The sequence below is a fragment of the Lates calcarifer genome, linkage group LG21, assembly GCF_001640805.2.
Source record: "Lates calcarifer isolate ASB-BC8 linkage group LG21, TLL_Latcal_v3, whole genome shotgun sequence".
NCBI classification, from domain to species: Eukaryota; Metazoa; Chordata; class Actinopteri; family Centropomidae; genus Lates; species Lates calcarifer.
This window is the reverse complement of record NC_066853.1, coordinates 20,211,204-20,231,676: the sequence shown is the minus strand read 5'-3', so window position 1 is coordinate 20,231,676 and position 20,473 is coordinate 20,211,204. Positions and strand designations below refer to the sequence as shown.

Sequence of the window (20,473 nt, the reverse complement as noted above, 5' to 3'; positions counted from 1 at the left end):
TGATTAGCTGGATGGGGGGCGGGTTCAAATACGAGTGGAAGCCATCTTGAACGGCTGGTTGACAAGAGTCTCTCGTAGTCAGCTAAAATTGATTACACCTTTTAAACACCACATAGGGAACCGGTTATCTCAGTTATCCGAGGTAAATGCATGCACATGTGAACTATTTCTACTTGTAGTTAGTTCTTAACCAAATATTCCATTATTTTATGGTGACTTTTTCAGTTAGCGTTAACTGTTAATGTTATTTCGCCGTCGTTAGCCAGTTCATCATAGCTTGCTAGCAGACCTGACACGGCAGCCGAAGCGGCTGGGATAGCTGGTATTAGTTGGCGGAGAATATTTAAATTTGATTGTAAATTAACCTTGGAGAATGCGTCAAGTATTGTTGGCACTGTCGTCATAACGTACCGACCTAATTCAGATAGTCGGAATCCGGTATTGTAGCGTCGATTACCGACACAGCACAACATTAGCATGAAGCTAAAGCTTCATGTGCTAGTTAGCCAGATGTCGGTCGTTAGCGGAATGGTAGCTTTAGTTGCCTTCTAGTTAGTTTGGATTAAATGAACATAATGAGCTCCTGGTCAGTCAGGTATTTGGGTATTTATGTGCTAGACTTCTCATATGGCACGATATGGGGTAATAGGATAGTTATTGACGGATATGTTTGAATGTTTGTGTATCGACGCTGTTCCCACATTGTTAGCAAAGGTTAACGAAATAACACTAACACCCACCGCTGTGTCGGCTAACTTTTGACGTAGGCCAGCTATCTACTGTTACAGCTATTGATCAGCTAAGTGTTGACTTAATACGTCTCCCTACCCTCCAAATACAGCATAATGCCTTGTGCCTGACAGCTTCATTCAGTTGTTATTTTTTCGTCGGATATGGGGTTTCTAATGTTTTGTCTTTCATGTTTCAGGGTTGGAGAAAACCTGAGTAAGGACGCGGCGGCTCAGTTAAGCTAAATAAGATGGCTAGCTGAACAGTCAGCCACTTCTTGAAAGCTTCTGAAGCACTCCTGGTGTCTTCTATTCCAGATAACATTGGCAGATTACACCTATGCGAAGCCCTAATTTGCTAAAGGAATCTATGCTTAGCAGTCTTCTAAAAATTGAAAAGAGGAATTTGTTTCTTGACACTTGATGTCTGAGAAACCATACCGTTGAAGAACCTGCTGAGGCAGAAGATTTGGACACTTAACGTTTAGATAATTGTCTTAAAAGTAAAAGTCTAAAGAGGGAAGGAGAATCTTAAGGTTTGAAGGCTCCTAGCAGAGTGGACTCACTTCATTCAGAGACTGTAAAGAGGTTTCATTGCTATTGGAACAGAGAGGTTAAGCTACGTAAACATGAGTACCGCCAGGACAGAGAACCCAGTGATTTTGGGCTTGTCTAATCAGAATGGACAGCTCAGAGGCTCGGTGAAGCCTGCTGGAGCACCAGGTGGAGGTGGAGGAGGCCCTCAGCAACAGCAACTTAACCAGATGAAAGGCACAATCAACAATGGTAATTCCCAGCCAGCCCCTACAACTAACGCTGTCATCAAGTAAGTTATCTGGTACTAGAAATCCAAGAATTTGGACATGCTAATTTCTGCACATTGTCACAATTAATATTGTCTGCTCTTCATGCTTTTGCTTACAAGATTTTTGTTTTCCACAGACCTGGAGATGACTGGAAGAAAAATTTGAAATTACCCCCAAAGGACATGAGGATGAAAACTTCGGTTTGTACAAAACAGTCCTCCTGTTATTGGTGTGAAATTCATACATCTGCAGATACCTCTCTTACTTGTGCTTTTGAGTGGTTCTTCTGCTGGTTATGTTACCGTTATTCTTTTTTCACACTAAGTGTTCTTTAAGCATTTCTTTAAGCATTTAAGTTGAATGACAATACCTTTGCCTTTTTTTGTTTTTAAAGAATGTCTTGCACTGTTAACTATTATGTGGTAACCAAATATTTGCTATTGTGCTCCAGAGTTCTTTTTTATAAGGCATATTTTTGAAGCATAGTCATACCAGTACTGACATACTCATAGTCATGGTAATAGAAACTTTATAATAGAAGTTTCTATCTATATTGGAATCGTTGCAGTGGTCAGGCAAGTGTTAACATTGTCTCTGCTCAAGCTGTAGAGAAACTTGCTAATCTACTGAGCAATATACAGATTTTAGCTTTTAGCATTTTATTTCTATATTTTTTGTTAGGCCGAGACTCACAAAATATGAGACTTGAGCTACTAAAACTTATGAAATTGGAGCTTTGGACCTTTTTTTTTTTAAAGGTTCCTTCCTTTTCATTTATAGCAGGAATAATTTATCAATCAGTCAGTCATTAATTTATAAGCTCATGATCTGTTTACATCTTATGAACTAAATGTTGATTAATTTACTGTCATTTTTATGATCATTATAGGATGTGACTGCAACAAAAGGCAATGAGTTTGAAGATTATTGCCTAAAGAGGGAGCTGCTAATGGGAATCTTTGAGATGGGCTGGGAAAAGCCATCTCCAATTCAGGTAGTTTCAGATACAGCTCAGATTTTATCCTCTTTGAAAGCTGAACATAAAGTTGTCTTTGATCTTAAGGAAGTGCATAGTTTGATGATTGGTTGGGTGTATTTGAAACATCCTGGCAGCCATTCCAGTGCCTAAACTTTGACACTTAATCAAATTGGTCTTTTGGTGCTAAATTAAAACCATATGAATACTTAGATTAATAAAACACTCAAAATAAGTGCAGTCTACCACTTTTTGGTTGTCTCAATTTGTAACACTACATTAAATGGCATATGATGTGTTACGGAAATATTTCATGAAATAGAATTGATGATCCTGTGTCTAGTTTAAGGTTTGCTTTTTCTGTGAAATAAATCGGTGTCTAGTTGGATCAGCACAAATTATAATTGTAGTCACTGTGGTGATACCTAACTTTGCCTGCAGAGCGATCATCAGGTAAAATTATATTTTGCCCCATAATAACCAAATGCCTGCAAAACTAATGAATTTCCCATCAGCCACAGCTGTATCTGTTCAAATGTTAAACAATGTTGGTGAGCATGGTCAACATTATACCTGCACAAGATCAACATCCAAGCTTTATCATTGTAAGCATGTGCTTAAGTACAGCTTCAATTCCCCACACTTCTCTGATAAATCTGAGAGTCACTCTGAATTACATAGAATAAATACTGTCTGTCCACATCCGCTTGCTCTCGATTCCCAAACCAAAGAGCTGTGACTTTAAAATAACATGGTTTTCATGCAGTCAATCTGCGTGTTATTTAAGTGACCACACCTTTTCATAAAATCTTTCAATATATATTGTAAGAGTAGATAAATTTGTAGGTGCCAAAAATGTGCATCCAGTCATACAAAGTCATCTTGTGTATTAATCTATTATTGCTTTTTGCACAGGAGGAAAGCATTCCCATTGCACTGTCTGGAAGGGATATTTTGGCTAGAGCCAAGAATGGCACGGGAAAGAGTGGAGCCTACCTCATTCCCTTACTTGAACGCATTGACCTGAAGAAGGACTGCATACAAGGTGAGAGAGCTAGTTTTCTGCCACAGTTTACTCACAGCAATTGTCTGAGAAATGACACTCACCTAGATTTCTTAACCTTCTGTGATAATAGACTGAATGGCTTTATGATCAATCCATAATGAAAGTTAACTGTTGGTTGTAGCCCTGTTTGTAGGATTATATTCAAATAGGGCTAAAGAGAGTATCTGAACATCAATTGAATGATCATCTATTGTGTAAAACAGTTGGCACTGTATGTAATATCTAAGTAAAAGCACAACACTGATCAGGGTGTCTTTTGTAGAATTGTGTGTGATGCATCAGGTGTAGTTTCTGCTTTGTTGTTTCCAGTGGTTTGGAAAAGCTTTGTTCATGTGTCAAGATTAAGACTAAGCTGGCTCATGTTTAATAAATGTGTGAATGCTGACAAGGATGTGTGTTTGTCTTTCCAGCTGTGGTCATAGTGCCCACCAGAGAACTGGCTCTACAAGTAAGCCAAATATGTATCCAGGTTAGCAAACACATGGGTGGAGTGAAGGTGATGGCAACCACAGGTGGAACCAACCTACGTGATGACATCATGAGACTTGATGAAACGGGTAAGTCTCACATTTTCCTGAAATTTTGTCCCCCTTATGTTGAAATACATGATTGCTGTGTTTGTCTTCACACTAAATACTGTGTTGATATTTATCTTGAATGACTTGAAAGACCAAAATATTAATGTTGGTATTTAAGCTCAGTCTAAACCATCCTGTTTGGCAGACTAAATGCATGTCTGCATTGCGTGATTGTTAATTAATATTCAGCGCAAACAAACGGAAATCCCCATCTGCTCTGTTCAATAAAAACATTCCTAGTGCTTCCTGTGAAATGAAGGCAGAAGTAGAATTCTCTGTTTCATATCTGTGCCCTGCACTGAGGTCTGTGCAGAAGACTACAGTTATACACATACAGTAGATATATTTTGAGGCCAGGTGTTCGTGTGGCTCTTGTATTAGCTCTAGAGTCTGGAAAGTCTGTGTCTGATCTTGTCAGTGTCTAACACAGATAATGAAGGGGCTCCCTTTTGGTTGGATAGTTGCTGGCTCAATTTTTCAAGAAGCAATTGCTTATTCTATTATTATTATTACCCCATCCCCCACCCCCCTCTGTCTGTCTAAACCCAACTGGTCGAGGCAGATGGCCGCCCACCCTGAGTCCGGTTCTGCTCGAGGTTTCTGCCTCTTAAAAGGAAGTTTTTCCTTGCCACAGTCGCCTAGTGCTTGCTCATGGTGGGATCTGTTGGGTTTCTCTCTGTATATTTTATAAGATAAAGAGTATGGTCTAGACCTGCTCTATATGTACAGTGCCTCTAGATAACTTCTGTTGTGAATTGGCGCTATATAAATAAAATTTGACTTGACTTGACTATAACTTAATGGTCATATTAAAAAAAACCACAATGAGGCAGCTGTTAGTTTCCTCTTGTTCTAGGCTCTTATAAGTGCCTAACTGACTACACTGTTGTTCTTGAGTATCAGGAAACGCCATGGTGAGATGTGTCCTTATATCTGTCTATCATATGCTACAGTTTTATTTTATTCTAATATCTCTGGTTGCACAGCTAAATTTTTGGCATGCAAGAGGTGCTGATGACTGGAATATGGCAGCCAATCAAAACACAATGTTCTCTGGTAGAGTGACATTTGTCAAATAATAAGTAAAGTAAATAATAAGCTTTCTATACTGTACTGTTTTTTTAGTGGTTGAATACTGCTAATATGATAGATATGGTTCTTTACATTCATAATGCTGTACTGAAGATAATAACGCTGCTATTCTTTAATGCAAATCTTGTGTGTGTTTATTTTTTCACCACTGTTTTTATTTTTTTAAAGTACATGTGGTCATTGCCACTCCTGGGAGGATTTTAGACCTCATCAAGAAAGGAGTGGCCAAGGTCAATCAAGTGCAGATGATTGTTCTGGATGAAGTGAGTTAAATTGTTCAGTTTTTTTGTTCTGTTTGACTTGTATTGCTTTCTCTAAATCAACCAGTGTGATTAAAATTTAAGGAGTCACTTAAGACAACTCTTAATATGCCCCCCCCCGTCCCTTTGGTCAACAGGCTGACAAACTCCTGTCTCAGGACTTTGTGGTCATGATGGAGGAGATACTGGGCTTTCTGCCCAAACAGAGGCAGATTCTGCTTTATTCTGCAACCTTCCCTCTCAGTGTGCAGAAGTTTATGGTACATTTTTCTCTTATTTTAATTTTATCACTTTTGTCACTATTTTCCATTAGCCTATAAACAAAATTACCTTCTTATAATGTGTGACACAACCAGAATATGACAGCTCTTGTTTTTTACCTACGTTGTAGAATGCCCACTTGCAGAAACCCTACGAGATCAACCTAATGGAGGAGCTTACACTGAAGGGTGTGACTCAGTATTACGCTTATGTAACTGAAAGGCAAAAAGTCCATTGCCTTAACACCTTGTTTTCCAGGGTAAGTGTTGCCATTGTGCACTTTGTGATGCCGTTTTAATTAACTAAGGTCAGCTGTGTCATGAAAAGAGCACTGTAAAAGGCCAAGCATATTGCAGGCTTTTAATGCAAAGTCTCTGCAGGAATGATGTCATCAATACTGCGGTCTGAACAGTATTTTTGAGCTGTAACATTAGATTTGGCATTATTAATGCTTATTATTAGGATACTTGGAACAAATAGCTGGAACCCTCACATGTGAAGCAGTGATTTCAGTGATTTGCAACTGTTGATATTCTCTTTTTCAGCTCCAGATCAACCAGTCTATAATCTTCTGCAACTCCTCTCAGAGAGTGGAGCTCCTTGCCAAGAAGATCTCCCAGCTTGGTTATTCATGTTTCTACATTCATGCCAAGATGAGACAGGTCAGCTCAAAGCACTTCCTCAGAAATACTTGTTTACCAGCTTAAGACCAAAATACACAGGTGGCAATGGATGCATGCCAGAGCACCTGCTACTATTACTTTCAGTGTGCAGTAAAGAGGTGCATGGAGTAGACATACGTGTGCCTTTATTTGATTTGCAGCTACAGTTCACACCAGTGCTCTATTTTTGGAATACTGGTGCCATTCCAACAGGTTTTTTTTTTTTTTTCCTGATGAGAAAGCTGTGTTGACTCTGGGGTAACTGAACATGAACAAACAAGAGCTTTTGGACTGTCCTGTGTTATTTCTCATCTACTCTTACATATTGCATCTTAGACAAATGTATTCACCTTACGGCCTAGTTTTGCAGCTTTTACAATAACATTACATGCTGCTGTATGTCTTTATGTGAAGTAGATGTAGTGGCTGCTAAATGCACCTTGCTCTTTTTTGCTCTTCAGGAACATCGCAACAGAGTGTTCCATGACTTCAGAAATGGCCTGTGTCGGAATCTTGTCTGCACTGGTAAGTGGTAGTCATGTACATGTACATCTGCTTTTACAAGAAGAATTCTGAAATATTCTGGACAACAGGCAGTTATTGTTAGTGTCTGTTCATTATCACCACCAGATTTGTGCTGCACCACCAAAACCCTTTATTTTCATGTGGAGAAAGTGGTGTTTCTCACTGCTCATATTTTGAAACTTCACTAACAGTTTGAGCTTAGAGTGATTTGAATATCAAGCCTGTTTCAATCAGACTACAGCTCACTCAGATTCTTTAACACAATGTGTATGAACTATCAAATGTAGCATTTGTTTAGTATAAAACACGACACTGAATTGACTCCTCCTCAGCTCATTGCCTGCAGAAAATAGAAATACTTGTTGAAACTTAATGGCAGAGACGAAAGACAAATTAACAAGACTCAAGGAGGACATGGAGAAAGATGATGAAATGTGAGGCTGAAGATGGCACAGAGATCTAAACAAGATCTAGTTGCCACAAATCCAGTATGTTCACAGTAGGCCAGTGTTGCCTGTGGGAGCACACCACACCGTATGTTTAGAGTCCTATTGGCCTTGGTTTTTGTAAATGGAGGGTTTTAGTATCATTACAGGATTATGAGAGTTATAAGAAAGTGAAACGAAAGTGAGACTCATACTCTGCATAATTGTGACAATACATGTACACAAAGACTTACTCGCTCCACCAGTGTGTCCACGTTCTTTGCTGTTGTGGCAACACAACTCTGTTTTATTGTTTGTTTTTTTTTTAATTTCTGTTTGTAGTGACTTATGTGGGTTGTAATAAGCTACTGCATTTCTTCTGACAATTATTATTCTGCAGATAATTAACATTTTGGTCAAATTGTATGATATGTTGGCATAGGTTTTGAGTTCTTGTTTTGTTTTCCCTAGACCTCTTCACAAGAGGAATTGACATTCAAGCTGTGAATGTTGTGATCAATTTTGACTTTCCCAAGCTGGGAGAAACATACCTTCATCGCATTGGTAGATCTGGTAAGAGCCCATACCGGTTTTGTTGCTGTTCGCTCTTATTAATGGTTATTCATTAGAAAATAATAATAATAATGATAGAATAACTTACTTTTTTAAAATCCAGGCCGCTTTGGACACTTGGGTCTAGCCATCAACCTCATCACCTACGATGACCGCTTCAACCTGAAAGGGATTGAGGAGCAGCTTGGAACAGAGATCAAGCCCATCCCTGGTATCATTGACAAGAGCCTATATGTGGCGGAGTACCACAGTGAGAGTGGTGAAGAAGTCAAGCCATGAGCCAGTGAGTATAGACACACAGAGTAGCAATACACACAAGTACTTACTTTTTCAGGATAAATCCAGGATGATTTAAGTGCTTTTCTGTTTCCCACGCCTGTCTTTTGATGTCAGTGTAACCATTTTGACACACAGGCCAGAATAAAAGCTTTTGTCATTAGACTGCTAAATAGTTAGCATTACATTTTGCTGTGCCAATGCTCCATTACTGGGCATGCTGGGTCACTGGTATAACTTAAGCCCGGCACACACTAAAAGACTTTTAAAATCTTACCCGATTTAGAAAATGTGAGAGACCACACACTTGATGACAAATATTGTCAGATTTCATAGTTATATATAGCTTATTGTGTGTGTGGTGTGCAACGAGAAGACCAACATGGCACACCACACACACAAACAGATTCTGTTCACAGACAACCAGAATCTGGACTCTCAAAACTCAAAATCTTGCACGATCAAATGCGACTTTAGAGTAAATAAACATGGCGGACGATGATGCCCCCCCCCCCTTTTTTTTTTTGTGCTTCCGTTCAAACGGCTTGCTTCCTGATTGGCTAATACCCTGTTCCACGTGACAATCTACTGAGTGTGTGTTCGGCTCTCCTCTGTGTACTCCACACAACAGGATTTTTGGTCGTAAATATGGAACATGTTAAATATTTATTAAACGGAGCAGATTGGGGAGGGTAAAATCCGTCTTAACACACCTCACACTGGCAAGATAATCATTAGAACCAACCAATAATCGGGCCTTTGCGGACTTTTAATCGGGAGGGGGAATTTCGAATTTCGATAATCGGCCTGATTATCTTTTGGTAATGCCCCCCCGCTTTATTGGCACAACTTAATGTAATTAAGTCATTATTAGTGTAGGTAGTCATTTTCCTCCTGTGCCAAATAAAAACATTCCCTTAGAGAAAGGTGTGTTACCTTTTTAAAAATGACAAAGGCACTCTACAGTGATGGCAGGAAAGATGAGGAAATTGAGAAAATAACTCCATCTGTTCTAAAACTGTCACTGTGCTGTGACAAGGCTTCAGTTTTTCTTGCGTTCAAACTGATCTGTGATACAAAAATAAGGCATTGTAATGAAAATGGGGCTTGAGTAACTTACTTAAATAGTTGGGTCTAACTTAATGTTACTCTTCTCTCTCTCTCTCCCCAGATCAGTCCATCCTCCATTCCCCTAGGTACCTTTTTTTTCATCCCCCACCTGCCCCCCTGCCCCATCTTGGATTTTTTTTTTTATGTACAGTTTCTGTCTGTCTTCCTTTTTTGGATGCCACCATAAGGAATGTGTATTTTGATCGGACGCGTTTCGGAAGAACTCATTTGCCTTTTTATAGGGCTCTGTGCTGCACCACCACATCTGAAGACATAAGCACCGGGAGGAAAGCATGGGACCAAGTTGAGAATATTAATGCACATTGTGACGATTCATATCCACCAATGACACAAAGCCAGCACCGACAGACCCCTGTATGACACCCTCCATTCTCCATGTTTTATTTTGGAAGTTTTAACCGATTTGTATCAAAGTGCCTTAACAAGCAGTTCAACTCGTTCTAAAGTAATAACCCTTCATTATCCTCCATCTTGCTCACTTCATACCACACACTTACATTCACCTAATTGAAAAGTTGTTACACTAATTTAATGTCTGACCACACAGGTGGATGCATAACTGTTTTTGTTTGGGTCATCCGTTTGCAAGGAATGGAGATGATTAGGAGGGAGGCTTGTCTGAATTGTCTTTTTGCTGGCTTAGCTGCACTTAAGTCTGGCTGATAAATGAGGACAAACTTGGATTTTCCATGGACAGAGATGCTGGATTTTTTCCAAGAGACAGCCAGACTGTCTAGTTGCTTGTGAAGAAGCTTGTGCTTCTAAAAGACCCAGGCCCTTTCCTCTGTCTTCAGCATCAGAACACTAAAAATGAATAAGCAGCCTCTCAACACCATGAGTCATGAGGATTCCTGTTTTGGTGGAGTTTAATTGGAGGGAACGCTTTTTTCTTTTTTGACCTGTGTTTCACCTTCCTATGGATGGCCATACTTAATTCTGCGAGATGCGCAGCAGACGTGGGGCGCACCACACACCTTGTGTATATACCTTCATTTTAAGATTGTTTTAAACAAGTTCAAAAGGCTGGCTGACAAACTGCAAAGCTTTTTCCCCCTCCTTCTCTTGTTAGCACTGGAGACTGTTTCCTTAACTGTCAGTTTGTTTGATCTGCAATATTGGCCTGTGACATTATTTATAATTTTAAATTGCAGAATTTATTAGAACCTAAAACATTTAAATGACCTTGTGCATGAAATGTTTTTGGAGGCAGAGTTCATCACTGATAATCTTTTAGCCCCTCCAAATTTGATGGCTAGTGCAATTCTTCAAGGCTGCACTTAGACAAAGATTGTTTAAACTTTTGCCCTCATTCTCCTGCTACCAGTGTTAACAAGTGTTCAGTCTAGACAGATGGCTTTGTTAAGCTTGTGCATTTGAGTAATGAATTCTTTGTTGTCACCAGCCTTAACTTGTGAAACTGACTCTTGAGACACACTCGTAAGATCTCCAGTTATAGTGAGTGTTGTTATTGGAAGAGAAAATATTATCCTATCAAGTAGTAGTACTACTCGCTGCAGTGCAGCTGAATTGGCAGAGAATTAGTTTTCTGGGGGAGGTATTAGCTGTTACGTTGATTTGTGCTCTTTAAGCACAGCTACATCACTTCACAAATGTTGGGTAGGATGCAGTGGTTTTATTTCCCCCCCTTTTTGAAGAATGTTGGCCAAATGCATCAAAACGAACCATCTGACCTAAAATGTAGCAGGAATTCATTCTCTGTGCTTTGCAAGTTAGCTGGCTTTCCTAAAACCAGCTAACAAAAGACGCTTCGCTTAGAAACAACCTGAGCAGGTTGGGCTGCACTTAATGCACAGAGATGGGTTCAGGCAATAACACTGACTGCACTGCTTTTTGTACACTCATGATGCCCAAAGGGGAGAGAAGTGTATATTGGTGCAGAACATTTGGAAAAAAAAATTGGCACAGAGGGGGAATGGGCATGAAGGATTACAAAATTACTGTTAGTCGGACTGCTTGTTTAAAAAAGAAAAAAAACCTGGGCACCTCAGACTGAGTTTCTGGCTTTTTTTTCCTGCCCTGTATTGCTTTGATATTTTGGGCTTGGGTTACATATTTTGGGTTTTGTTTTTGCATTTTTATGTGACATGACAGCCTCAATTTGCATCAAGGTACTCTGATCATTTGTGTGTTCAGCCAGAACCTTTTTGCAAATGAGGTTCCCTTTATCATGGTGAGATGCTCTCTTGACTTTTCTAATCAATGAGAATGTAATTGCACATTTACTTTAAGCTCTTTTAAAAAGAAAACAGTGTGACAGTGTTGATTAGTTAAAGATTACCCTTTTATTTCTCATTGGTTAGGACTGTGATCCCTGTTCTCTTAATTCTGTCGTAGTCCCTCGAAATACTTGCACATCTAATTTGGCTGTTTTGAATGATTGTTATTTTTTTGGGGTGGGAGGGCTCTGTTTGTTAAAAATATCCAAATTAATTACGCATTAGTTGAGTGAACAGGGATCTAATTGTACAGGCACTTGGCAGCTGTCTGTTTTTGTCAGCCCACTGGCACTAAGCACCACAGCAAATGCTTTCAAGGCTAAAATCAACAGCCCTTCAAGATGCGGTGCATAGCTGCCTTTGATTGGATGCTGCTTTACTGCCAGTGGCTGTCATTGAGAACCTTAAAGACTGAGACAAGAGCATCTTGCCCTAGATTGGGTGACTAATTGGATAGTTTGTGTAACCAAATTGTCTCATTCTTCAAGGTCTTTTTAAAATTGTGGGGTGGTTAAATTAGTGCACTTGCTGCCCTGATGCATGTGTTCATCCTCTCTTGATAGTTGTGATACATTTACGATGACACAGATTTGTGTACAAATTGGCCATGCCATCACTAATCTGTCGAGGAGGATAGGATAGTCCTCAAGGAATTTCTCTCAAAACAGATGCATCAGTAAAATGGGGAGGAGCCTTTGGGCATTAATATAAAAACAGGATGACATGATGTAACGATCCAAAGTTATGATGATGGGTATAAAAAAGTTTGAAAAAGTTGCCCTTAGATTTGGATTCTTTTTCTTTTTTTTTTTTTCAAATGAAATGTTCAAGTGGAGTACACCTTATTTAATAAGTATCCAAATTTAAGTGAAGAATTTAAAGTCTGAGTTCATTTTTTTTATTATTTGTTGGAAATTTGGACATTACCTAATTGGCAGATTTTTCAGTGAAGCTAATTTTACAACTGACTTAAGTTTAAGAATGTCATGAATATTATTGGGGACGTTTTGTTGAAAATAAAGCTCACTGAAATTTATTCTGTCTCAACTGTTATGTTTTCTTTGCCTTCCACTGCAGTGTCTTGTTAGTTCCTTCAAAGCTAGGTGTCAGTATGTCCCTGCTGTTTCACTCATGTCTTAATATAAACCATGACCTGGAGGCAGTTCTCGGACCACGTTCTAAGATTGTGGTTTTACTTGTGCTCTTGTGTCACTTCAGTTTATAGCTGAAAATGCATAGATTGATCGTATTTTGCTTTTCATTTGCACTTTTGGCCAGTGTAAAGAGTGTGTTTCCACCACCATGTGACAGGTAAGATAAACAATTTAAAGTGTTTTTTTCCATAAAAGGTTTCTCTGTTGAGGACAACCTGAACTGAGACAGCTTCCTGATTTTGATCCTCTGTGGATTCCATGAGAATGTTCCCTGTTAATTTATAGCTGTAAAACTGACCAGCTCATCAAAAACACATCTCTTTGTCTCTCTCTTTTTGTCTGTATTTTTCAATATAGCACCATCTGTTTAGTGTTAACTTTGCTTTGTTTAGTTTTTAACTGCTGCAATAGTGAATGTTCACTGTTTGCCATATGACTCATGAGTTTCCTACATACGTAGTGTGTTTGAAAGTGCTAAAAAACAGGAAGTTGTACTGAAATGCAAGACTGTTGTCTTGGTAGCTTTCTGTTGCTCTGCTCTCGTTTAGCAAAACGTTTGTGGGATAACATCAGGCTTATACTGCTGCGGAACCCATAAAAGGGGATTTTTTTTTTTTTTATATTGAATCCACCACCCACTGTAGCCAGAGAACAGAAGTTTTTCATAATACTTGTATGATTCTCTCCCTTAGCAGATATTAAGTTGTCAGCAGACCTTTGCCCTCACCTGCATATTTTTAGACAGTTGATATGGTTTTATTGCTTCCCTGCAGATGCAGTGCACTAATAGGAATATGGCATTTATGATACTTGTTTAATAATTCACAACTCTTACTTTCAGTGAAATATACTGTAATGGATCCATCTTGCATCAGGTACAGACAGCTAAACTGTTTGATGATGATAAGTACTTTGTTGACATGAAGCTGAAGGCAAAGCCAGGTAAGCCAATGATTTATTTATTTATTTTATAAGTCCATCATTATGTTGCCTCTGTAACTCTTCTGTGTCTTGTCCTCACAGATGATGTTTTGTTGGCTTTTCACAACCTTTCAAGTAAAAGTCCACACTTCATCGTCCCACCTGCCAAGCTGCGGGAGTTTCTCGATGCGTACTTTGAGAAGCCAGGGACAGAGTTTGACACATGGACACCACCAGATTGGCATGACAAGTGAGATCCAGTTATTTTGAGGACTTGCACTCAGATCATGGTGTATTTTTAAATTTTGCATGGCTGACATGAGTTGACTCCTACATGCAGGCCAAAGTTCCTGGGACGAATAGCAGACCAAAAGCTACGTGACTGGGCTGGAAAGATACATAACCTGTGGAAGCCTCTCGGCAGAAAGGTGGTGATAATGAGTAGAGCTCACCAAGTCACTTTAAAACAAAAGTACAGCAAACTGAATATCTTTGAGTTTGGGGCTGTTGGTTAGACATGACAAGCAATTTGAATATGTCATCCTGGGCTTTAGTAAATGTAATTGTTTTTTGCAGAACTTTCAAATTCATGTCCCTGTTGCAGCATCTTCCCATTTAAATGCATAGTGAGTCCAAGGGGTTTAAATTAAATACCTTCTCTCTTCCAGATCCGTGCCAGTGTTAAAGATCACCCAGAGCTCTACTCGCAGATATACACTCCGCATCCTTTTGTTGTGCCAGGGGGGCGCTTCAGGGAACTCTACTACTGGTGAGTAGAGAGATGAAACCTGTCGCTCAGACTGAGCTGTCTGACAGTCAGAGAGTCTCACCAGGTCAGAGTGAGGAGAGATCACAGCCAGTCCCAGCAAGGGGTCTCTGCTCAGAGCCCACCTAGGTGCCATCTGCAGACAGTGACAGCGAACTGCTCTGTGCCCAACAGGGACTCCTACTGGGTCATCAACGGGCTCCTGCTGTCAGAGATGACAGACACGGCCTACGGGATGATTCAAAACTTCCTCTACCTTGTCAACAGGTGAGACTTAAAGCACCTTTCATCTTTTATAGTACCAAAAAAAAAAAGAAAAATTAAAACATCCAGTTTGCTGCAGGTAGTTCAGCACACTCATTTTGAATAATAAGTCATTTAGCAACCCAAGCTGTACACTCTGGAAATGGAGCACTTGGGGGGATTTCAAGATTTTGCGAATAAATGATCTTTTTCTATCACTCTCCTGCAGATATGGCTTCATTCCAAATGGTGGGCGGATTTACTATGAGAGGCGCAGTCAGCCTCCATTCCTCACTCAAATGGTGGAGAGCTACTATCAAGTAACCAAGGATAAAGATTTCCTCAGGTGATATTTAGGCCTGAGCTGATGTCCTGCCAGACACATTATCATTCTTCAGCTGCCTCATATCTCTCCCAGATTAGAAAAAAAGGCATATTGAAGATCAAAACCACAGTGCCCATGTCTCTTTGTGCTTCTAGTGTTTTGTTTTACCCCGACTTTTGTGCATAATGATATTAAAGAGTGAAAACCAGTCTGAACTGAAACATCGCTTCCTGCTGTCTGTGCAAACTCTCATGGTTTAGAGCAGCTTTACCAGCTCTGGAGAAGGAGTACCGCTTTTGGATGCAGAACCGCTCTATGGCTGTGACGATTAATGGGACGAAGCATGTACTGAATCGGTATCATGTGCAGGTGGGCTTGCCCAGGTATGTCTCAAAGAAATTTACTGAATAATAAAAACAGACTGAAGAACACAGGTAAGCCTCCACCTGCACTAACACTAACATCTCTGGTTCTTTTTAGACCTGAATCCTACACAGATGATCTGGAATTAGTTGAAGGACTCACTGAAGGTAATGGCTTATTAGTACTCATATTCTTGGCTGAAAGAATCCCCGTGTATGAGCATAAGAAATATTATGCTGCTATGGTTATTTCATTCCATGGAAAAAAAAAAAAGAAAAAAAAAAGAGGATAACTCTATGGGGTGCTCAGTCCTGGAATGAATGTGCTGTATTTTATAATTGCTCCTCAGCAGGAAAGTGGAACATGTTCTCCTGGATTCAAGGATCATCTGTATAAAGCAGATTTGCTCTATTTTTGTTCTCTAAAATGTTACATTTTTCTTACACTAAAACATGTTTTTTTTCAGTTCTGATAGTTGTTCTCTTTTATTTGAGAATGCATTTTTTATTAATAACAAATAGCCAAGGTCATCAAGTTATTTCCTCCACTGTCAAAGAGATACTTACTTTCTGTCTCTAAAGATTTTGAAAGATGTTAGAAAATTGAAATAAACATGTTCTTCAGAGGCTCCATATTTTACTTTTCCACACCTACTGAAGAAACAAGACACACATGAATGAATGTACAAAATGTCACATGCAGTTTTTTTTGTGTGTCTCTACCAATGATTTCATGTTTTCTCTTGTCCTCAGACCGTAAAGAGCAAGTGTGGATGGATCTGAAAGCGGGTGCAGAGTCTGGCTGGGACTTCACATCCCGCTGGTATATCGATGGTGACGGCCGCAACAACGGCACCCTCAGAGACACCCGCACCAGTCAAATCCTGCCCACTGACCTCAACGCTCTGCTGTGCCTCAACGAGAAGACTCTTGCTTCGTTTCACAGGATACTGGGTGAGTGAGCGAGCAGCCTTTGACCTTGGAAATAACTTTGGTCTGCACACTGCATTTAGCTCCTAACTGGTGTTACGTAACTGTGATGTGCTGTTCCCTGACAGGTGATGGTGACTCAGCTGCATCGTACGACCAGGCTGCAGCCCGCAGACAGGGGGCGATGGAGTCTGTGATGTGGGATGCTGAGAGAGGAGCCTGGTTTGACTACAACATGATGACGCACTCGAAACACTCTGAGTTTTACCCCTCCAACCTGGCACCTGTTTGGGCACAGTGCTATTCTCGGCCTGAGATGGCAGAGAAGGCAGTGCAGTATCTGAAGGTTTGTGGACAGTGTAGGCTTCATTGTGGTCTTGATTCTTAGGTAAATGTGGAAGAACGTTATTGGAATTATTTCACACTTACCTCTAATGGTATCTAACTATGCAGATACCATACAGCAGATTCAGTTTCATTTCTACATCTTGAGAGATATTTGTGTCTGAGATTTCTGCCTCCGCCCCAATACACTGGAAGTTTATAGAATTTTTTTGTGGTACATCCACGCACTGAAAACTGCATGTCAAAAAATTTACCAGTGCCTTGTTTTTTTACGTAAACAATGCTCTACTGTCTCTGGATGAATAACAAAGCAGAATGTGAATAGTTTTCATCAGGTTATGTCTTCGGTGGAAAGCGGTTTCAGTGAAAAAAAATTTGCAATAGGGCAGCAGCAAAATGCCTCACTACCAAGAAGTGTTGGGCTAGATATCATTAGGGTTAAGTCAGAAATTATGTATTCATGCCATTTGTATGAAAGAACCCTTTAACCTGCATTTATCCAGATATGGTTGAGTGAGGATGGATGATTTCCCCCCCACAAATATCAACACAGCTGCACACATCCACCCCTGCACACAGCTGCCCAACATGACGAGTCACCTCCTCTGCTGGCCACTGCAGCTCCACTCTAACAGTTTAGGCTTTAAATTTTTGCGCTGGAGTGCTTCTTGACAGTTGTTGAGGGAGGAGAGATTGTTGCTCATTTTATTTCCCCACCGGTATTTTGAGCTAAGAACCCTCCCTGGCCCACTCTAAGCAGGATGTCAAGTTTGCTTTGTGAACAGTGCTCATCTGCTCCAGCAGATGGCACACACAGACTACACAGGTTTCATCCATGCATATTCCTCTGGTTGCTCTTGCTCTGTACAGGGGAGTGGTGCTCTACAGTTCCCTAACGGAGTTCCGACGTCACTGAGAGAGTCTGGGCAGCAGTGGGACTATCCTAACGCATGGCCTCCTTCACAACACATGCTCATCAGTGGTAGGCAGCCATTAATTATATGCCACCATGAGAATTTCCTGAAACCCATAGTGATGATTCACCAACTGTTAAACATATTCCTTGGTTGTCTTTGAATAATATTTACTGGAAAAACACAGTAGTGTAGGTTAGTGCTTTGTTTTTTTGTCCTCCAGCATATTGGATTTGAATGAAACAAAACAGTTTAAAAATGATTGACATTCAGGTTTAGTTTGAGGGTGTTTACATCCAGATCCTTGAAGGTGCCCAGTTGAGTTTCATTTTAAATAATCAAAAGCTATGTTTACATTCAGTGATTTCTCACCAAAATGCATTGTGTGTATTTTTGAGGTCTAACAGATGTATTTCCCTTCTCATATGAAAAGCAAAACTTTCCTGGTGTTGTAAACCAGGATTGTTATCCTTTTTTGTTTCTCCCTTGCCTTTTCTTGTGTGTGTGCTCAGTACAAACACCCACAAAGCCCACCCATAAAAAACATTGCTCCATAGTGCAATAAGTGGTCAAAAGCTCCACAGGGTGCCCTAAAGTAAAGAAGGTAATAGGACAAGTTACATAAGACATCATATTTAGTATTTGACTTCAAATCCTACTGCCCACAGACATCAACAGACACTCAGTATCCTCCCTCGTGATGCTCTGCTAGGTCTGTATTGTAGCCAGCCTCTCGTTTTGCCTTTAGTCTGGTCTTTAGCAAGTGTGACACATGATCAGAGAGATCAGTGATTTTTGTCCCTGAAAACTCCTTATTTTCTGGGCCTGTGTGATCATTGTGTACTGTATGTGTGTATTACCAGGAATCACACAGCGCCGTGACTTCACCAAATATCCAGAATCCAATCTACAGGAGTAGAGACCCAACATAATCAAAAATGACTTGCTTCTAATACTTTCCCTTTGGGCAGCCTCACATTTAAGAAGACTTTCCTGGGATTGTCTAATTATTGAAATCTTATTTTTTTTTTTCCAGGTTTATCCAAACTGCCTTCAGAGGATGCTAAACAGCTAGCATTTGATTTGGCCCAGCGTTGGATCAAGACAAACTGGTTGGCGTACATGAAGTATGATGCCATGTTTGAAAAGGTGAGTCTTTCAGGGTTTTAGCGTTTCAGAGCTTGTGTTGCGCAGTGATAACACAGCTGGCTCAGAATCTGTAATTTTCTTCCTCCTGACAGTATGATGTGAACGGAGATGGCAAACCTGGCGGTGGAGGAGAATATGAAGTTCAGGTATTTCCTTTCATGCATTGATGGTGTAAAACTAATGTTCTTATAGTCACACTAGTCCCTCTAATTTCATGCAAAGCCCTGTCAATTCTTCCTGCCTCAATTCTGCTTCTTAACATGAACACATTTGCATGCTCATGCGCATATTCTCACTCCTCCTCACTTTGTTGCCATTTTTTTTTCTTTTTTTTTTTTTGGTATGTGCTCTTCACTTTCTTACTGTTTCCATCTGCACTAATCAATCACTAATTTTATTTTTATATACATTTTTAATTGCTGGATAGTATTGCTGTGTTTTGCTGCCTTTCTAATGTTCTAAATAAAATTAAAAACATCCCTTATGCTCTGCTGTGTCGCCCTTTCTGTAGCTGGGTTTTGGTTGGACCAATGGCGTGGCCTTGCAGCTCCTGGATCAGTTTGGGGAGACCCTCACAGCGAGAAGCGGACGTGTGTCTTCTGGTCTCCTGCTGCCTCTGGTCATCTCAGCCACCCTCATGCTCCAGTGAATCAGAGGTGACAACAGAGCCTGACGGGAGGTTGGATTTTATTATTTGTGCTTTCACTGCACTACATCTCTCCTGTCCACTGACAGACTTCAGGCAAGCACTACATGATACTAAAAATCTGATATTTTACTACATCCTTTATGATATGAATCGCTTTTATTTGCAGAAGGAGCATAACTGATTCTTATGATTAATAATTTAGTATTTATCCTTAGCGATACGTGATTTCTGGCGTTATTAGAAGATGCAGATCATTTAGGCACTTCTGGACTCTCTCTATTCATGCAGGCTGTTAGTGCTCGCTGCTGCTGCTTGGATCACAACATTAAATTGTCTCAGATATTGAACCGACATTACAAAAAGTTATTCACCTAATTCAATTATAAAGTTTATTGCTGTTCTGTACTGTACTGTACAGCAGTACTATACCCAGTGATGCACTCTATTTGCATGCAAGTAGAGTTGGACTGTCAATGAGCTCATGTGAGAAATAAGATGTGAAATGAAATGCATTAATGATGTTAAAAATATAGCAGTCTTTATTATATGTAAGTCTGCAAGACACTGTTATCAAATTTTTACAAGTCAATCAAAGAATTTTAGAGGGCATTGGTGCTACAACATCACATGGTAAATACTGTGTATTAATGAGTTCCTGCATACCGTTAATTTAACATGCAATGTTTTGGTTATGGTCCTTCTTCAGGCATAAAGTCTCATTTTCAATAAACATTGCATGTTAAAAATATCTCTGTTCCTTTTTATTAATACACATATTATTAAGTGGTGACCATTTGCAAAACACAGCAACAAAACAGAAAGCACAATATTTCTGTGGTGGAAAATACATTGTGTTTCTTGTAGCTGCTTCTAATTTAAAGCCATTCTATTTTCTTCCAGTTGTAAGCTTTTAATCTTACGCAGTAGCAGTAGGATGTTCGGTTTGCATTAGTGGTAACTTAATACACCTCTGACATGGTGTAAAGAGAGTGAACAACAGCGAGACTGATATCAGTGAGATGAAATGACACTGCATTGCATTGCATGTATTGTTTTGTGTGAATCCCTGTTTGCATTTGTTAGTGAATCTAAATGTGAATCCAGTGTGAGATTGGCGGG

The 20,473-nt window shown here is 39.8% G+C and overlaps 2 protein-coding genes across 2 annotated transcripts; both read left to right on the top strand.

Annotated features, from left to right (window-relative positions):
• On the top strand, nucleotides 1-12,632 carry ddx6 (DEAD (Asp-Glu-Ala-Asp) box helicase 6). Its single transcript, XM_018665489.2, has 14 exons — nucleotides 1-142; nucleotides 929-1,554; nucleotides 1,671-1,734; nucleotides 2,424-2,528; nucleotides 3,426-3,555; nucleotides 3,987-4,133; nucleotides 5,415-5,509; nucleotides 5,644-5,766; nucleotides 5,898-6,026; nucleotides 6,313-6,429; nucleotides 6,891-6,954; nucleotides 7,851-7,952; nucleotides 8,056-8,235; nucleotides 9,400-12,632. Exons 2-13 carry the CDS (start codon nucleotides 1,358-1,360, stop codon nucleotides 8,229-8,231), a joined length of 1,449 nt encoding a protein of 482 aa, XP_018521005.1. The 5' UTR covers nucleotides 1-142; nucleotides 929-1,357; the 3' UTR covers nucleotides 8,232-8,235; nucleotides 9,400-12,632.
• A 107-nt stretch (nucleotides 12,633-12,739) lies between these two features.
• treh (trehalase (brush-border membrane glycoprotein)) lies at nucleotides 12,740-20,102 on the top strand. Its single transcript, XM_018665488.2, has 15 exons — nucleotides 12,740-12,907; nucleotides 13,592-13,692; nucleotides 13,774-13,921; nucleotides 14,012-14,099; nucleotides 14,340-14,440; nucleotides 14,612-14,704; nucleotides 14,910-15,026; nucleotides 15,266-15,388; nucleotides 15,486-15,535; nucleotides 16,121-16,321; nucleotides 16,426-16,643; nucleotides 17,513-17,624; nucleotides 18,593-18,705; nucleotides 18,798-18,851; nucleotides 19,217-20,102. Exons 1-15 carry the CDS (start codon nucleotides 12,828-12,830, stop codon nucleotides 19,352-19,354), a joined length of 1,737 nt encoding a protein of 578 aa, XP_018521004.1. The 5' UTR covers nucleotides 12,740-12,827; the 3' UTR covers nucleotides 19,355-20,102.
• The last annotated feature ends 371 nt before the right edge of the window (nucleotides 20,103-20,473 follow it).